Raw genomic sequence first — 19,195 nt, forward strand, 5'->3', positions numbered from 1 at the left:
TACAGAGGAAGGAGAGGACAGAGAAATCGAGGGACGAGAGGAGAGGGAAGCCTGAGAAGCGCGTTGCGGACTCGCTGCTCGACTGAGGCCTTCTCCCAGGTGAAGAAAGGCGCGAGGATCCGCAGCGGTAGAACGCGGGAGGCTTCTTGGCGAGCGGGAATTCGACCGTATGCGCGCTCCACAGGCTGCAGAGACACCCGATTCGTTGTTTCTCGCTGTTTGGTCTCGGTACAGGACGTCGCCTGCTTTTTCACAGCGACGGTCGGCAGAGTGGTCCTCGAGCGTTCGCGCCCACCCACTCTGACATCTCGGCCTCCAGCTGTCCTCCCAGACGTCGGAAGGCAAGGCCGTCCAGAGAGCACAGCGACGGCGCCGAATTTTTTGAGACACTTTCGGGTTCAAGCTGGGACACGACGCGGGGGCCGATGGCAGGTTCGCTCGGCCGCGGTGTCGCCGCGGAGGCGCATCCGTGGAGTGGAGGGAACACGCGGAGGGTGAAGGGTGTGCAGAGGAAGACGCGGGAGGAGAGTTAGGAGGAGGCAGGGGAGACGAACGGGAAGTCGAGTGAAAAGACAGGTCGTGGAAGGGAAGAGGTGAAGGAGACAAAGACGGGAAGAAAGTTGACAAGGTCCCCGCCTCGAAAACGGAGGGCGGGAAAGCGAGGGGGGACGCACAGTGAGGAGCGTCCACCTCCCGAAGGAAAAAGGATTGATTCTTTTGCGGACAGACTGAGGAAGACGACACGGGAAAAGCGGGAGGAAGGAAAGAAAACGAAGAAGCGAGGCCCTTCATAATACGCCCCAAGACGGCAGAGACATCGAAGAACACCGGGTGGGCGAAAAAAAGGCGGAGACCGCTCTCGAGGAAACGCGAGGCACGTAGACGTCTAGGCGTCAGGCGACAATTCGCCGTCTACAAAAAAAGCGACGGCGGAAGACAGTGCTCTCTGGAGAGGGGGCGGAAAACAGGAACCGCCGAGCCTGCATGGACAGCAAAAAGAGAGCAGGCACGCAACCGGAAACAAGCGGTACCTGCCTCACACGAAAAAAGTTCGTATCGGCGAGGGGAACCCAAAAAAACGAGGGAGTGGCGTCGTGGAGGAGTCGTACTCTGTTGGACCTTTGCCGGACACTCGCGTGTTGTTGAAAAAATCGGGGCCAGTCTGGAATCCTGCGCTCGCCAACGGTCCATTTCAGCAGCTGCCGAGCCGCAAAGCCCGCGGGTTTCGTCCTTGAGAAGTGGTACCCGCGTACTGTCGGAGAGAAACCTCAGATGAGATTGAGGGAACTAAAGTGGAGAGGAAATCAACCGAGCGTGGAGCTTTCTGCAGGCGACGACCGGTGATTCCCAATACAGGGTCGCCGGCTGCATGCGGCGAAGACTGAAGCTCTCCAGAAAGAAACACGTCACGCAGCGTAAATGGACAAGCTCCACACTTCCCTTTGTGTACGTACAGTGCGGAGCGAAGCGGCGGCATCGTGAGGTGTAATCCCAGTAATCGGAAGAGATCGGCGACGGTTTCTTTCAACAGCTGTTTGAGCCAGCTAAACAGTGAGGGAAAAGAAGCAGTTAAGAGGAAAGATGGCAGGAGAGCAAAAAAGCAGCGGCGGACGATAGTGACCACGAAACCGCAGCTCTGTGAGATAACAGCCAGGGTTTCCCTAAAAAAACCAAGACACTAATGAGTTCATGCCTTGTGGTCCTCTCCCCACCCACGAGGTTTCCTGGATGAGACGCAATAATCGCGAACTCTTGGCGAGGAAGGCGCGCAGCCGCCAAAAAAGTTCTTCCTGTCTGTGAGGAACTGACGCCACGTTTGAGAAAGTATACAGCAAACGTAGAAGAACAGCAGACACGAGTAAAAGCAGCTGGAGAAGCGCCGCTGGTCACCGGGTCTGCAGGTTTCGTCCTTTGTAGGGCTTCTTTTCGTGGCTCGAAATGGCCGCCATTCCACGCGCAGGAGTGCTCTGTCCTTTGCGACAGCACGTTCGTTGCTGAGGTGGCGCAACTCAACTCAAAAGTCTCGCAAATTGACGCTGGGACAGGAAGTTTCAAATTGTGGAAGCGCAAGGAAGCAGATTCAAAAGCGGAACAAAGAGGACTGGAAATGGAACCTTCCGTACGGTATCCTGTCTGAGCAGTATCTAGCAAGGTGATCCTGCGTGCCAGTCACGCGGAGAAAAAAACGGCAGCCGCTGCCACGGAGCGACGGCGAGCTGTGAGAGCAATACCAAAGCTTGGTCGGCTTTTTTGCCTAATCTAAAATGCATATTGCCTTCGAAAGTGAAGCGTTACTAACAGAAGTGTTTGCCATTGCAGAAACAAGAAAGGAGGCAAGTGTGTTGTCGATTTGTCGGAGTGTTTTCAACGATGATTCCCAGTGCCTCGACCGGAGCGGCGTGGTAACGTCTTCGATAGTGGGACGCATACCACGAGGATGTCTAAGATACACTGACTTTACTGCTTGATTTTTCCAAAGCGATGAGAGGGACCCTCTGCAGACAGCATGCTTTCGGTTTTCTACAGTGGGGGCCGGCATCTGTTCCTTCCTGCCAGCTCATTTCAATGACTTTTCGCGGCGCATTGTTTTGCCGTGGAGTCTCGAGGTAAGGAAGACTTGCACATGCAGGTGTCATTGTGATGGCGTCACCAGGAAATGTTGCAAGTGTACTGTTTCCTCTTCGCAGACATATTTTTTGGTGGCTTTCTATCTTCTCTGTCATCTTGTTACTTTGTCGGCGCGAGCCCACATGATTACAGGCCGCCGTCAAGCATCATAGTATTCGGCTGGATAGATGCGGTTTAAAGGCGAAATGGTCTGTGTTCAAAAGGTGAGTTTGTGCGTTCGGCAGCAGTGCAACTTGCCAGTTAGAGTAACGCTCTCACCCAACAGAGAAACCATTTCCTCCCAGCGAAAAAAAATAGTTTGACAGCAGGTTCGCGCAAAGTGTGCAATTTCACCTTGACAACTTTTCAGTTCCTTAGCAGAAAAGCCGAAGGCCATTCGTTTTCCCTCGAATACAAACACTAAATACAAAGCAGTTCAATATGAATGACGGGCTCCACAGACATCATGTGAGCATTCGGCGAAGCGCATGGGGAGCAAACCCAAGTCCGCCGATCAAACGCACGAGTTTTGTTCTGCAGGAGGTACTCTCTATGGCCACAAAGAAAGTTCCTCAATTTCACCATGACCATAACTAGGTTATGAGAGATGCATGTGAATAGAAATGAAGCACGCTGAGCTTCCAGACGCATGCTTTCAACAGAGAGGTTTCCCTAGCCAGCAAAATTCAGTAAAAACCTTACCACAAGAGACTTAAACAAACGGAAAGTAACAAGTTTTGTCCTTCCTCTGCAACGCGACGTCTCCTGGAGTACCTTGCCTGCCATTGTTTTGTTGTTTTTTCCTTCGCGGGGACATCTGACACTGCTACGTAATAACACATCGGGTGCTTCTGTGTCTAATATAAAACCTACACGAACGAATGCCACTTTTCAGACGTGACTGGTTGAGCTCTTCTTGTACTTGCACTAAACGACCATTTGTTGCATCGAACGCTAGGAACATGCTGACGCACGATATGCTGTCGAATTCCTGCTTCGTACGTCGTCACGCCATCTGCACGGTCACAGTTTCCTGGCCAAAAATTGCCATTCAAGTTGAGCCCAGTGACACATCGATGGCAGCTAGACAGCTAAAAAGGGAACACGAGACGAGAATCATCATGAGTCAAAAGAGCAATAACGTTTCTGTCATTGTTTCAAGAATCTCTGAAAGCGTGGACAACTCTTTCACTGCGCCTGGTCTCAATAGCCTGTTTTTTTCTCGAAATGTCCTGCTGTCGTCGCCCATGTGCGAGAACGGCATCGTAGGTGCCAGCGGATCAAGAAATGGAGATCCAGTGTTTCGAAACAGAAGCTGCGGAAACAGAGTTCTGTCTTTCCCAAAGCCCAGACCGGGCATGGTTGTTTTTGATGATATCTTGGACGAACCATTGTTTTGAAGAGCATCCACGTGGTTGTAGAAGCAACCACACAGTCAACGATGTAGACCACAACTTTGCATTTTCACGGTCTTACAAAGAAGTGCTCATTTCAAGGCATATTCGTTCCTGGTATTGGTCAACTTTTTATACGCAGGAACCAGCAGCACTGACTGTCAGTATGGTTGGCCTGCTGATAAAGCCTAACCGGATGGGCGGAGAGCAACAGTTGCACCACAGTTCCTGAACATGCAAATAGCAGAAAAGGCTACAGTCAGCTGAACTAATACACTACCGAAAATTGAAGAGTGAGGCAGATTGCTCGACAATTTTCTTCTAGAACCGATATCCTAAAACAGTACCTATCATCTTCGGCCGTTTTCGGAGGAGTTATGAAGACAACACTGTGTCTCAGTTTTGCACACGAACCGCTTAGTTCGAAAAAACCGAAGAAGCGACAAGTGTTGCCCTCGAGACATTTCACGAGGCTGCTGTCGTGTAATTCGAAACCTACCAATCCAGTCTTACTGGAGTTTCCGTAGAAGCAAACGGTCTTTTCCCATGTCCTTACCTGTTTCCTCCGCGACATCGTGGATCCACTGCGTATAGGTTTCTGCGCGTCTGTAGACCGTCGGATTTCCCCCTAGTGCCCAATTGCGACTCTGCTTTCCTTTATCCGATGGCTCCCCGCAGCTCTCGCGCAAGAAGACAAAACCTCCACTTCTAGACCAGAGAGATACCAATTTCCGAAGAAGTGCCTTCACTTCATGATCAGTGAGGTACATCAGCAGCCAGTTGATAATTATCAAGTCAAACGTGTCCGGGGAGTCTGCACAGCGATGAGAAACCACGCACACCCCCCATTATATTGAACAGAGTTTTGGTCGAGAGGCAGGAACATGGAAGTAAATCTGCCCCTCTCCAATTCAGGTTTCCTTCCAGTCTGTCATCCGTCATTTAGAATCGGTACAGGCAAAATCCACAAAGGGATTGGCACTACGCCGAGCTCGATTATATGTTCGGTAGCACTACGGCTAGTAGACGCCGAGGATCGCAGTTGCTGCCACCGTTCTGTGGTGCTCTCGAACTGCAGTCGGTTGACTGAAACACAATTTAAACTCTAAAACTGTACTCAGAATGTATGTTCAGAGGGGCATTTTATTTGTGCGTGAACAAGGGCACAGTCAACCTAAGACTTTTGCAGACTATCCGGAAACTAACAGCCTGCGCTTCACGACGGAGCTCATTGCTTGCGACAAAAGCCAAGGAAGGTGGCTCCTCTGAGCTCAACGAAACACTAGTATTGGTGGAGAAACTGACCGCGCGTTCAAGAAAGTACGAGGCCGGATAACTAAAAAGCGGGGAACACTCCATCCACGTTGTTTGCTGCCTTACGAGTAAAACCGCCGCAAAATGGGTACCCAGTGAAACTGTCCCGTACCTCTCTCGTGTGGCAGGCCAGCCGGGAGTACCCTGGGGTCATTCGCCGCAAGAGGGAACTCGATAGTGGTTGCATCGGCTACGACAAATAGGTCCCACTTCCTGCACACACAGCAGCAAGGCCGCTTGAGCTGAATCACTCGGTCACCCTCACTGACGCAGAAACCCTTGCTTTCTCTGTGGTTACTTATGTCGGCAAGAAAAAAGCGTACCCAACACTGACTAGCATGAGAGCAACTGCCATGCTGTCAGCACTCACTGAAATCCACTGCTGAGTACATGTGCCGCGGCAATCGTCAAACATACAGAATGGAAGCTTACCGGCAATGAGATCTGCCGTTAGCGTCGCGGTTGGCTCTGACGTACTCGTCAACAAAATCGACTGCCACCACCTGTGTCGCGAATTCCTGCAGCAGCCGCGTTAGACGGCCAATGCCAGCGCCGAGTTCCAAAACATGACCGAAGAGAGGGACCGATTCTAGGTGGGATCCCGGAATCCGCCGTAACAGAGTCTTTTCACGGTCATGTCCACAGATTTCGTCCTTCCATGACACGCACATGGCATTTTGTTCCGTTCCCTTCGTTCGATGCGGTTGTAAGGTTGTTGCATCAGATTTGACCAGTTGAATATTTGCCAGCTGCCGATACCCATCACGAACCCTAGCTTCTACGTTCCTTTTTGCGATTCCGAGTAAGTCTGTATCAGCTTCACTGTTCACGAGAAGAAGTGGGAGAGCAGACGAAATCGAAAGGCAGGACTTGGGCTGGCATGTGGACACAGAACATCGCGTCCACGTATCGACAACGCCTGCTCCAGGAAGGTTGCCCTGTTTTTCTCTCGTACCCGACTGTTCAACCCTATGCAATGAAGCAGAAGGAGAATGCGATGAAGAACTTTCTTTCTTGAGTAATGCATCCACCGTGTGCTGCATCACGAGATTTATCACTTCTTGCGCATCAGCATTCGAGAAACCCTGAGGGCAGACCACAGTGGGAAAGTAAGGTCTGAACAGACACTAGGAATTCACAGATGCATTCGTTGGAAGTACGCAATAAAGACAAAACTCATGTACACAACAACATTCGTAGCTGTTCGTATCCGAACTGGCGTCATACGTTCTTTTTTCGTGCACATTGCCGTGCACAATACTCCCTTTGATAAATGCAAACACTGGAGCCACATGCGTGCTACACGACTCCTCAAATGATCAGGCGGTTTACCATTACTTCTGATCTTATCTATTCAGTCTGTCTCAGCTGGAAGAGGCTCTTCTGGCGGTATCACTTTTTACCTGTTTGCACGCGTCTTGTTTTAGCAGCATGCCCTCGTTCGTGAGCCCGAACTTGTTAAGTGCACATTGCCAATAGCCACGGAACTTTTCTCGCGGATTCTCTGCCACATTCGCTGAGGGTGGCTCGTGTCTTTCGGTCCTATCAGCACCCACATGATTCGAGGCGCTGGAGGTGAACTTCGCTTCTTTTTCGGTTTCGAATGCGTCTACCTCTGTCACTTTAGATTCATCCCGAGGCTTCTGAGCAACGTTTACCGTCCCCAAACGTAGCACGTTCTCCAATACTACTCCACTATTATCCTGAGTAACACCCCAAATACTCCCTGCAGATGTCCTGCACATTCCTGAGCTAGAGGGGCTTTTTTCCTTTGATTCCACCTGCTCGACTCGAAACGGTTGCACGTAGTCCTTCGTGAAGTAACTCCCTTCATCTTGGTGATAGTCGTTTGGCCCACCGCGAGGTCGGGCTGACTTTTCGGCGAGAGCATCGTCTGCGATTTGAAAAGCCTCACATTCATTGCCCGTGGGAGGACGATGCGATTGCAGCAAAAGTGAAGACGTCACCTCGCGTTCCTGCTCGGGATCATGCAGCACAATCGTCTGAAGCTTCATAGCTGAGAAATCACAGAAACTCACGATATGCGAATAGATGGCTAAAGGAATGCCCTAGGTGTATTCCAGTCGTCGACATGCAGTGAGGAGAAGACGGACAGTTTGAAAGATGTTTGGGGTCCCAATCATGCAGAACAGCACGAATTCGCCATACAGCATCTTCTGATGAATTGCGCAGCAGTGAGGAATAAAAATGTTGGTGTCCTGTCTAGCCGGGCCCCATCGATCGGGAACGTAGCTAGACATCCTAGAGGGCGTGCCCAAAGTGAGTCCGGCTTTCCAAGCACGCAAACCGATCCAGCTCGAAGCGTCTGTTCAATGTCGTCGTCAGGCTAGCCTACACATATCGTAGCTGTTCACCAGCAAAAAGTTTTTGTCATTTGAAAACGAAAATATGTTCCAAGGAACTAAGGTAAGACAGGTCTGTCAATTGCCGGCCTTGGTATGCCACAAGGACATTTGCAACAAGGGAACCACATGATGTCAGGAGTTGGGGAAACAGAGACTTATGGCCCCCACAATAACAACGGTGCATGGGGTTTTGCTTACTGCAAGAGCACATCTATACAAGCTGAACTGAACCAACGTTCTTTGTTGCCTGCCCGGCGAAGCCTCTGCTTTCAAATAGATTTCGTGGAAAGCCTAAGATCGCAGGTTTGATTGACATTCAGCCGCTACCGCTAGTCTGAGCAGTACCATCGTCCAGGGAATGAGAATCTCTGAGACAAGCTTATCTATAATGTTTTTCTGTGGAGTCAATACTACCAGACTCTTCCTCTGTGCGGTCTAGACGTTCGCGTGGTAGGGCAGGCTTCAGTCGCCACCAATCAAGCCCAATTATTTTCAGGCCAACGAGTAACCGTTCCATTTTCACTTCTCTCTGAGCTGTACGTCTTCTCCCCAATCTCTCTATGTGGCTCTTTCAGGAGCCGTAAACACAGTTTCTCGGGTTTTCCGTGATTCATACTGAGCCAATGCAGGCGCCCCTACCACCGACAGGGCGGGCGCGAAAGTGGGAGTGTTGTGGACTGTGCTTTCTGCCTCGGCGAACCGTGTTACCACGGATAAAACGCCACTAAAACAAAGTCGCAGACGAGCTGCGAATGCAGCCGACTCTTCTGACTGATCCAGCCGATGTCCTGCTCACCCATCTGGACATTCTTCTGGCGCCGGCGGCCCCCACGAGATGCAGCAGGCGTGACCCTCCACAGCACCGCGTTTTCGTTTGTTCTGCTCGCGAATCTTCCCTATCGTGTCTGGAGAAGGCAAAAGGAATCCGCCCTTCTCTGCGTTGAGACTCCAAGAAGACAACGACGTCTGCAACCATCGCACGCGTTTTTGCCGAGGCTGAATCGGCGCGTCGGCGAGCTTCAGAGAGTCACGGAGAAAAAAAAGCGAAAACAGGAGAGGGCAGGCATCTGCCTGGCAATGCCTGTTCAGCAGAAGTGACGCCTCGGCTTTTTATTGCCGCTGCGACCTCACTAGGAGACGAAACACCCTGTGCTACATCTGTACTTTGATTCCACGAGCACTCGTGTAGCGGTGAAATTGGCAGTGTGTGTCGTGTGTAGCGCATCGTCGGATTAGATGGTCAGTCAAATTTTCTCTGTGATCTTTAAGAGTTTTCAAAAACATAATCAAAATGCGTGTGTGGCTACGCTGGACCAACCGCATTGACGGATGCCGCAAAGAAAAAGGGCACAGGACATGAAATCAGACACACACAATGGAAACGCCTTTCGGTACGGGTTTACAAAGTCCTCAAAAAACGATGCCTTCGCCATTGCTGCTGCCTTGTTCTCCCGGCCCTCTGTTTCGTTACGCCCTTTGCTGTCCTTTCTTCTAAGTGTAGCCCCCTCGCATCCTCTCTGCGAAGTCCTGTCTTCTGTCTTTTACAGAGAGTCGCTCTTCTCTCTCTGTCTCGTGCACCCTCTCCTGTATTTCACACTCCTCCTCTAAACCTCATGGCAGGGTCGCGCGTCCTGCCCTTCTAGGCAGAAACTCTACACCTTCATCACCGCCGGATGTTTCTCGCATTTTCCCCCTGTGTGAAGGTGTCCGGTTCATTTTAAAATCTCTCTTAACGCGCAACGATTGCTGCACAAAGAACGGGACGATTCGGCTTCCTTCCAGGACGCTCGCGAGGCGAACGGAGACCCTCCGGAGCCTGCGGAAACGCGCTGTTGGTTTCTCGGCTTCGCCAGCTTCTCGGCTCTCTCCATTTGCCGCTTAAGCTCTAAGGAAACGTGAACAGCACTCGAGGAGACACGAGGCAGCGTAGCCGCGGGAAGAGAAGAAAGAGAAACAGGACACGCAGGAACCGGCGAAGAACCGATAGAAACCAGCGACTCTCTCAGGGACACCGGGTCACGGCGTGGCTGAGCCGAGGAAGAGACAGCAGAAAAAGAACGGGGGTGTTGAGAGAAAGCTGAGGCGTCACCAGAACGGTTGCAAGGGGACGGGGGTTGGCCTGGAATGCTTGCACCGATGGCAGAGGAAGCGGCGGACGATGAAGAAGCGCCGAGGTACCAGGAGTGAAACGGAGAAGATGTGCAGACGGAAGCGGCGTTTGGTTGTCGAGAGGCAAAGGCGTAAGATGCTGAGGCAGCGCGCGCAGGTGGGGAAGGCGTAGCCGACGCAGCGAAACGAGGACGCAGAGAGGAAACGGAGGGCGAATACGGCCCCGACGCTGACAGCGAAGAGACACACCGAGCAGCGGCGGGAGAGGGGCTTCCCACAGGTGGAAATGAAGATATGTGAGAGGAGACAAGCGAAAGACCGGCACACGACCTGTCTTCTGACCTTCGCAAGGAAAGGCAAGCAGCCAAAGAGGAGGTGAACCGAAGGGAAGAATGCGAGCACGCGGGCGCAGCAGACGAAGACGAGGCTCGAACAGTGAGGCGTGAGCATGACAAAGTCGAGAGAGAAGGAGAGGACAAAGAAGAAACAGATGCTGGTGACGAGGAAAGGGACGCTTCGGTTGACCTCGGCCGCGTGACTGTGGCAAGGAGAGCCCCACGGAGACTGACGGCTAGGGGTTTAGGAGATGGGGCTAAAATGTGGAAGGGAAAAAAGGCACAGAAAAAATACGGGAAAATGAAGCAAAATGAAGCCGAGAAGGCAGGGCACACCCACAAATGAGAGAGAAAAAACGAATCCAAAAATGTAGGCACGAAGCGAAACGTCTCTCTGAATCTCGTAACCTCTACGGTACAATGCGTTTTCTCCACAGACTTGTCCGCGCGTCCCCGTACCGAAAGGCGAGAGAGTGACAAAGCCCCCCCAGAAAAATGTCACAACCGTCCTTCAATGCCATGTGCTTTTGTGCTTATGTGTGTTATCCGTGCATATATATATATATATATATATATATATATATATACATGCTAGTCGATGTGTGCTGGGGCGTTTACAGGTGATTATGTAAACACAACTATTAAGCAATGCGAAGCGCCTTCTAGGCGCTTTCAGCTATGTCAGCATACGTCCCCACAAAGATATTTGTATACATGTATGTAGGCATAGATTCGTTCATCTGCTCATGCACGTGTAAGCATATTTAGAGTTTCTCAATTTACGTGTAGATATTTTCAATGTACGTGTAGATATTCACCCCGTCGCATGAAGATTGGTAGAACAAAACCGTCCCTGTGGCATCCCCCGTCTTCCTGTGTATACAGATTTCAGTGTCGCGCCGACTGGTCGCTACCCATCAGCACGTCACTATCTTGTGTGGGTACAAGCCTATCATTCCATTTCCGATTTATATGTAGCGTCTGAGCGCCTCGCTCTTCTGTTCCGCTTCCTCATTCTCCTTACGATTTCCTCTGTCGGCTGACGAGTGCTTCTCTGTCTGTGCGTCGCCTGCCATGCCGTCTTGCTCTTTTTCTCGTATTTGGCATCGTTCACTGATTTTCGTTTCCGCCCTGTCCGCACAAGGGCTGCCATCTTCCGTAGGAATTCCCTCTGTCCGTCTTTCCTCGCCGCTCGGGTTTCGCGTGTTTCTCTCGTTGGTGTTTTTCTCTGCTGCCCGTTCTCTTCCCCTGTCTCTTGCCCCCTCTCTTGTCTCTTCCGCGACTCTTTCTTCATCCGATGCACCCCCCCACTCTATGCTGCATTTTCCTCTAGGCTTCTCCCTCCCGTTTCCTCGTCTTTCTTCTATCTCCTTCCTCGCATCTCTGCCATCTGCTTTAACAATGTGGAAAGCCTCCTTGTTTTCTGGGAACTTTGGAGGCTTTCTGCAACTTCCTCGTCGGTCCCTGTTTCCACGACCCTCGCCGCCGCGCTGTTCGCTCGCTTCAGCAGGACGCGGTCGAAAGCACCACCTTTCAGCTCTCCACACCGCGCGGATGTTCGCCTCTTCACTGAAGACGCGATAGAGTTCACAAGAAGCCGCTCTTGCTTTCGGCGCATTTCTCCTTCGACTCTGAAGTTCATCACTGGATCTGACCTCGCCTGCGCTGCCTCCTCCCCGTTTTCTTGAACCCGAAGGAAAAGCTGCTGCCTCGCCGCGCGTGTCCGCCTCCCTCTCCTCTCTCCGCACACCAACGCATTGAAGGCCCTCCATGCTGGCTAAAGTCGATTCAGAGTTGTAACTCCGCGCCGTCCTCGCGCTGGCGTCATCCGCTGCATACGGTGCATCCAGCGGGGCGGAGTCACGCAAGCTGGTCAGGAGGAAACCTGGTGCCGAGGGCGGCGAGGCGCGTGGCCTTGCATGCGTGCTTGCCTTCTCCTTTTCGCTTCCTTGAGTAGCCGTTCTCCCTCCAGACCAGGGAACATGCGGAGACACCGACACAGATGAAGAGATAGGCGGAGAGACCAGAGAAATTCGAGGTACACTTGACGCCGCAGCGTTGCCGGCGTCGGGGAGAAACGATGGCGCAGCTTCCGGAGGCGGAGGGGACACTCCACGGGGCGGAAGAGACGGAAAGGAGGAAGCGGACGGGACAGTCGAACAGGAAGGAGACTGGGCAGAGGCAGATGTCGAAGGCGCAAGATGCGAAGCAGAGAAGGGCAACGAACGGACCAGCGGATCGCTTTGGGTTTGCGGAGGGTCGTCGGCGAAAGAAATTCGACGAAGGGGTTTGGGAACTGCCGTCTCTTTCCTGGAGTTTACACTCGCAGCCGGCGCCCCCGCACGCACCTCCAGGCCAACATGCTGGCTGTCGCCTCCTCCGAAGGAAGACTCCATCGCAGACGAGGCAGGGGAGAGGGAACAGGCAGGCGGGGCAGGACAGTTCAAGGTTAGGTGCTTCGACTCCGAAAAAGCGAAAGAGTCGCAAGAGGAAGAAAACGAGGCAGAGAGTCTCGACGACGAACGTGGACCTGGATTGCTACCTTCCTCTCCAGTACCTTCCTCTTCAGTACCTTCCGGCTCATGTGAGGCTTCTCCCTTTGCAGACGGCTGCTGCGCCTCGCCCTCTTCTTCGTTCACGGATGTGCTTCCCCACCCTTCTTCCCGCGTCTGTATGGAGGCCCTCCTCAGCTGCAGATGCTTCGCCAGGCGCTGTCGGATGGTGCACAAAATAGGCGGCGGCTCGCCAGCACGGCGAAGAACGCACTCGAACCCACGGATTCTTGCCTCTCCCTTGAAGCCTAAATTCCCGATACTCTGGACTCTCTCGTCTCTCCCATCGCTCGCAGCCTCAGCTTCGCGCCAGAGAGCGAGCGAACGTAGAGGAGCAAAGCGGAGCAGCAGGCGCAGCCAGCACGGGCGGAAGACGCGTGGCCATCGGACGAGGGCGGTGACGGGGTTCGAGATCTCGAGCTCCAGCACGAAGCCGTCGGCGAGGAGTCGAAGAAGTGCAGCGACAGCTGAGATAAAGCGGTGGAACAATCAGAAGACCTGCGGAGGTGAGCAGAGTGAGGCCTTTTCCGGGGTTACGGAGGTCTCTCTTTGCATGGTGACACCGGTCTCAAGTCTCTTCCCAGCTTTCCAGCGCGCCCTTGTCTCCCTCACGAGTTGCGAATCTTTAGCGCCGGGCGTGTGAGGACAGTCGACAAGCGAAGGATCGAGCACGCGCCTCCACGTAGCAATATCGCACACACAAATTCTCGGTTCCATGCTAAGATTTGAAGACATATATATATATATATATATATATGTCCTTGCATGTTTGGATGGGGGCCCACGTTGTTTGTTGCTTTGGGGTACTGTTTTGCTTTTTCGAAGGACCCTTTCCGCTCTCTTCGCTCAAGTGAGTTCAGTAATTTCTTGGTCGCGTTGCCTCCGTACCGACAGGAAGAGAACACCTTGTTTCGGGATCGACGGAATAGACACTGAGGACGTCTCGGGTAACATCCCACAATCGCGACTGAAGAATAGCTGCCAGCCTCTTCCGTTGCTCGGGAACCGTCGCCGCGTGTTGGGCGACGTCGTCTGCTGTCTTCTGTGGATCGGCATGCTGCGAATCGGTTTCACGCTCTTGATTCACCGATTCGACTGGTCGTTCGTGTTCTCTCCCCTCGTCGCCGGGCTCTGACTGCCCTTCTGCATTTCTCTGTGCTCCGTCTCGCGCCGTAAGTAAATAACGTCCAGTTGGAATGCGGAGTGTCTCGACACGATTCTGCGCGCACGCCTCCGCTGACACACTCTGTTCCGTTTTCTCTGCAGGCACACTTGCTTCTTGCTCGTCGTCTGCGAACCGAACCCTGTCTGCACTTCTCCGTCGCTCCTTGCTGCGCTCCGCAGCAGGTTTCTTCGTCTCCTCCCTGTTGTGGCTCCTGTGACATGGCTCGCCTTCCCTCTCCTCACTGTCCCTCTCCTCGCCTTCCTTGTCTCTTTGGTGCGAGAGCGAAGCGTTGGGCGACGAGGGACCAGCGTCGTGTTGACCGTTTGCTTCCTCTCGGCCCGTCCGGGTCCCAGTGTCTCGCGGCAGCGTGCACCGAATCGCTTCTCTCCCCTCTCGCAGAATCGGCTGCAGAGCTTTGTGCAGCAAGTCGCCGAACGTGGCCACGAAGGGTCGAGAGGTGAGGAGCTTGACAGCGGCGCGGGGATTTGGAGTCCGAAACCGAAACATCTGCGGGAGGTTCGCTCCCTCTTCTCTTTTCGTCACCTCTGTGTCTGTTCTCTTCCGTTCGTCTTCCGCAGACGCAGCTGCGGTAAAGTCCACGCATATCTGTGCTGTACCGGCCAACGCTGCGGAAGGAGCGGAACGCGAAGGAAACGCCGAACGATGGGGAAGCCTGGCATTCACGCAGTCCGTTTCGCACGCGCCAAACTCACCCCCACAAGGCTCCCGGTGCATTGATCCACGGGGATTCTCACGTGCTGCAGCGGTTCTTCGTCGTCCGACTTCGTCTCCGTCCTCGCCAACGAGAGCGGGAAGTAAGCATCGGAGGAGATGGAAAAACGCAGCCACGCGTTGCACTCGGCGCGCTAGGTTTGCCTTTCCTTTTCCAGAGGTTTTCCCTGCATGCTGGCGAAAACGCACGTCTTCACCCATGTCGGCAAATACAGGCGAAAAAACGTCTATCCCTCCACTGTCTCCTCCCTCGCGTTCTTCCTCCTTGTCGCCGCCACTCCAGCTGCACGTCTCTGCTGCGTCTCTGAGCGTCGAGTGAAACGATTCGGTGCGGAGTGCAATTTTCCTTTCAGTTGGACTCCTTTCTGCCACGCTAAGGCGCCCCGGCCACAGAGAGAACAGCCTCCGCTGGCTGCCCTCTCCCCCCGCCGACCGCCCCCGTCCCCCTGGAGCGCTCATGGCCCTCAGCATTCGGGAAAAGCCCCTCTGGGGAGAGAACGCCAACAAGGAGGGGAACAGCTCGGCTGTAGCGGAAACGGGGGAGGAATCCTCGCCGGCGACCCCAGTCGTTTTCGCGTTTCCGTCCCCGAGAGAAATAGGTCGAGGCCAGATGGCTTCCTTGCCCGGCGTCAGCAATGGAGGCGCCGACGAAGAACATCGAGACGGAGACCGAGTATCTGGAACGTCGCTTGCAACCGGCGATCCCGACCGCCTCGCTCTCTCACCAGGGGCTCCATCAAACAGACTTTTGCGCTCTTGATAGGAGGAAGGCAGTCGGGAAGAAGCTCGGGTCTGAGACCCAGTTGAAGACGCAAAACGCACCCGCCGCGAGGCGGAGGGAGAAAGAGCCAAGACAGCAGGTGTGCGGCCTAAATCGGACGACGCAGAAGCTGACGCTGGAGAATTCGAACGAGACGCAGAACGTGGGCCCGACGATAGAGACAAAGACGCTTTTAAACGGTTCGTACGTCTGTCCAGAGGCAACCTCTCCGACTCCCGTTTCTGCAGCTGCTCACTCCCTGTGAACTCTTGCAAAGAAGGCTCTCTGCTTCTTCCAGCACGCCTCTGGGACTGACTCCTGCACACCTTCTGACTGGCCGATATCGTCGACGCGCTTCTCGGGGTTTGTGACACTGTTGCCGATTCGGCCCCACAAGGATACTGCGGCAAACCAAGCTGGCCGCACGTGGTTTCCCGCGAAGAGGCTGACCGTCGCTCTGAGCTCGGCCGCTTTTTGTCTCCAACCTCTGTGCCTCCTCTCTTGTCTCGTCCTTCTTCCAGTCGGCAAGACTGCTTTCTTTCGTCTCGTCCTGTTCGTTGCGCGTCCTCACTCTGCGTCGCGCATGCGCCAAACCCCACAGGCCTCCATCCCCTCCTGCGCTCGATCTCTCTCGCTCCTCTTCTGCGCGTTTGTCTGCCGACACCGGCCAGACACACAGGCGCTTGCCTCTCGCGCCCGCCCTGCGCTTCTTCTGCCTCTCCTTCTCGTCCCATATCCGCCCTGCTCATTCCCCCCCCGCTGGGGCTGTGAGAGAGCGCTCTGGGTATGCTCAAAGTGCCACGCGCCTGGGTGTCGCCGTCGCGCCGGAATTGCTGGAAGACGCTCCCCGGCGAAAGTGACAAGCTTCCGCGAACAGCAGGAGAGAGGTGGAGGGTGGCGGCTCTCAGGTGCTCTGCCGCGGGGCGGCCCAGAAGGGCACCGCTCGTTCCGCGCGTTCGTCGACTGCCTGCTGCGTGCGGGCTCAGAGACAGAAGGGCCGTGTCTCCGGCCCGTGGAACCAACGCGGAGGATCCTGGCGAACGCACGGACGAGGGGTGGCGGTCTTCTGCCGCGACAAAAGGAGACATGCGCGGAGAGAGGAGGCGCGGCGAGACGGGAGAACTTCCGGAGAAGCCTCCCGCGCTCGTGCTGCATGCAGACGAGGCGCGAAAGATTGGTGTGTTCCAGACAGCCGGGGGCCTGCTGTTTCCTTGGACAGGAAAGGAGCCAGCAGAAGCTGCACGCCCTGGGTGTGGGTGCCAGGGGGAAAACGGAGTGGGAGAAGAAGGCGGGCACTTTGCCGGCGCTGCGTCTCTCGGCGTCTCCCTTCTGTTCCGCCTTCCGCCAAAGCCGGTGGGCTCACCTGGTCCTCGCGGCAGGCTGAGCCCGCCCGGCGTCCTTCGTGCGTGGTCCTCGGCGCCTTTTGAATTCCGATCTGCCTCTTCTTTCTGCCGCTCTCTCGCCTCCACTTCGCGGGTGAAAAACGCGGCGCGCGTGCGGGCCGCAGCCGCCCGACTGGTTGCCTCTTCGGCACGGCGCCGGGTCTCCTCGGCGTGGTTGAAGAGGGCGACTGCGTCGGCCAGAAGCGCGAGAGCCTCTTCTTTTCCCTCCTGGCCTCTTCGGCATGTAAGCGCAGAAACTAGTCTGAGCAGGAGCTCTGCGCTCTCCTCTAACTGACAGAGGGGCATTTGCGTCTGGGCCTCGAGCACCGGACCCGCAGGGCAGACACTCCGATCCTTCCAGAGACACGCCGCCTGGGCAGCCTGCGCTGCGTCCCTGCGAGCGGCGGTCGCCGCTTCGCCTGCCTGTCTCGCCTCTTCGACGGCTCGCGCCGCAGTCGCCTTCGCTGCCGTCAGCGTTGAATCGGCAACGAGAGACGCGTCCGTGCGAATCTGCACGCGGGGCGAATCCGCTGAATTCTCTGGAGCCCCTGAGGGGGGTTCGGGCGGCGGATTCGGACCTGATGAACGCGCAACAGGTGAAGTACGAACGGCGAGAAATGGTGGGAACAGCAGGCGAAGAGCGGAACCGTGAGACGGCAAAAACGAGGTGAGGAACACACCGATATTTGCACGGATGGAGCTCGCCGTTTCGAAACGCCCACGACCGGGAAGATGCGAATCGCGAAGGGGGAGAACGGTCAGAGGGAACACAGAGGCGGTTGCGAACGGATGTGGGGAGACACCGAGCGTCGAGCGCGTTTTGGCGGAAGAGTCCTAACAGTTCTCTGCGCCCTCGGAAAGAAGAGTCCACAGCGAAACGGGACTAACGAACGTGGACTGAGCGGCTGGCCTTGCAAAAAAGGCGGGAAGATCGAAAATGGAAATTCATACCTTTTTCAGGTGCCGTAGCACCACTAGCAGGCGTTGGCGGGCCACATCCAGAAACCGAGGAAGAGGAAGAAGACGAGGAAGCCGAGGAAAGAGAAGGCGAAGGCGGGTTTGGTCTCGGCAGGTTTGACGCTGTGCGGAGTTGCTCTTGGCGTATCTGCTCGCCAGGCAGCTGTCCCCCCACAGCCGATTCGTCTGCCCCTCCACACTTCTTTTCGCCTCCGACTGCTGACGCCGTACAGGTCCGACTGGCCCCTGTAGCCGAACTAACTCCGGAGGTGTTTTGAGGGTATTGTCCTGAAGGCTGGGAACAAGAGGAAGGGGAAAGAAGAGAAGACCGCGTGGGCTGCTCAGAGACCTCTCGTCGTGTGCCGACTTCAGAGTCTCCCGCTGCATCTGCAACGGCAGCGGCGCGCGCGGCCGAGGCGGCGGCAGCTGCAACAGAAAAGGAGAGGCGTGGAAGAGAAGGTGGCACCGGAGCCAAGAAGGGTGACAGGAAGGCGGGAAGCACAGAGAAACTGAGCAAAGTGTGGGAGCGAAAACATGGAGACCGAGATAGGATGGGGGGGACGCGGGCCGAAACACAAGCAGGGAAAAACAGGGGACAGGGCGCACCAGATAAGGGAAAGAAAGTCGACGGACTGAACCGGAGAATACAACAGATCTGTTTCAATGCTTTGTAGCGTTTCCTTTAGCCAGGGCGTTAGAGAGAAACCAAGGGGACAAAGGTTTCCTGATGCCGGTAAAGACGACATCTCTCTGTCCGCATCTGAATGCCAGGTGGTTGTGTGCAGGCAGAAGCGTGTAACAAGAGGGCAGACGAAAACCAGTGCTGCCAGCAGGCCAGCGTGATGTAAGGAGACAGAGAAACTGCAAACCGTTGGCAAAAATGCACGTTTTCCGGTGCTCGCCTGTTCGTTGGGGGTGCTCGTAGATCCTCAGGTGCACAGACACCTCAGCATCCCACTTCTCGGTCGGCAAAACGGCAGCAGCGATGTCGTTTTTATCTACCCAGCGACGGTGTCTTATAGATACACACAAAAAAGATAAAGAGGAGCATATAAATAGGCTTATGTGTGCATCAAAATGCGCGTACAGGGAGCGCATAGACACACTGATTCAGTCTTTTGTGGCGAATGTCTCGATGCCATCGCTCTGTGCCTTCGTCTGCTGTCTTAGCGGGACTCTCTTCATGACTCAGGCCTCTATACACGCGAGTGCTCTCAAAGAGGACAGAACATGAATGACTAGGCTGTTCGTGCAAGACTTAAAGAGGACCTAGGACGTTGTGTTTCTTTGACGCGTTCCCTTTTTTCCGATGGATTTCATGCATGCCCGCATTAACAAGACTTTTAGATTCACAGTGGAGGACGCCCGCTCAGCAAGACGTTCCCGGAACTGTCAGATCCCCTTCCCGTGTTTTTCATCTCCTGTGTTTGCCTAAAGATCGTGGAAGTTGGAGCAAAAGTGGAAAAAGAGAGAGCGCATAATTCTACCGATTTTCGAGCATCCTTTGCTCTTGTCTGTACTC

The 19,195-nt window shown here is 54.5% G+C and overlaps 2 protein-coding genes across 2 annotated transcripts; both read right to left on the minus strand.

Annotated features, from left to right (window-relative positions):
* Positions 1-4,125: 4,125 nt before the first annotated feature.
* Positions 4,126-7,330, minus strand: NCLIV_000800 (hypothetical protein; the record flags this gene model as incomplete). The annotated part of the gene is made up of 4 exons (XM_003879572.1): positions 4,126-4,229; positions 4,558-4,709; positions 5,748-6,400; positions 6,719-7,330. 4 exons carry the CDS (start codon positions 7,328-7,330, stop codon positions 4,126-4,128), a joined length of 1,521 nt encoding a protein of 506 aa, XP_003879621.1.
* Positions 7,331-11,985: 4,655 nt separating this feature from the next.
* On the minus strand, positions 11,986-17,665 carry NCLIV_000810 (conserved hypothetical protein; the record flags this gene model as incomplete). The annotated part of the gene is made up of 7 exons (XM_003879573.1): positions 11,986-12,296; positions 12,683-13,144; positions 13,566-14,468; positions 15,300-15,366; positions 15,906-15,988; positions 16,698-17,294; positions 17,605-17,665. 7 exons carry the CDS (start codon positions 17,663-17,665, stop codon positions 11,986-11,988), a joined length of 2,484 nt encoding a protein of 827 aa, XP_003879622.1.
* Positions 17,666-19,195: the final 1,530 nt, after the last annotated feature.

This window comes from Neospora caninum, chromosome Ia, assembly GCF_000208865.1.
Source record: "Neospora caninum Liverpool complete genome, chromosome Ia".
Taxonomy (NCBI): domain Eukaryota; phylum Apicomplexa; class Conoidasida; order Eucoccidiorida; family Sarcocystidae; genus Neospora; species Neospora caninum.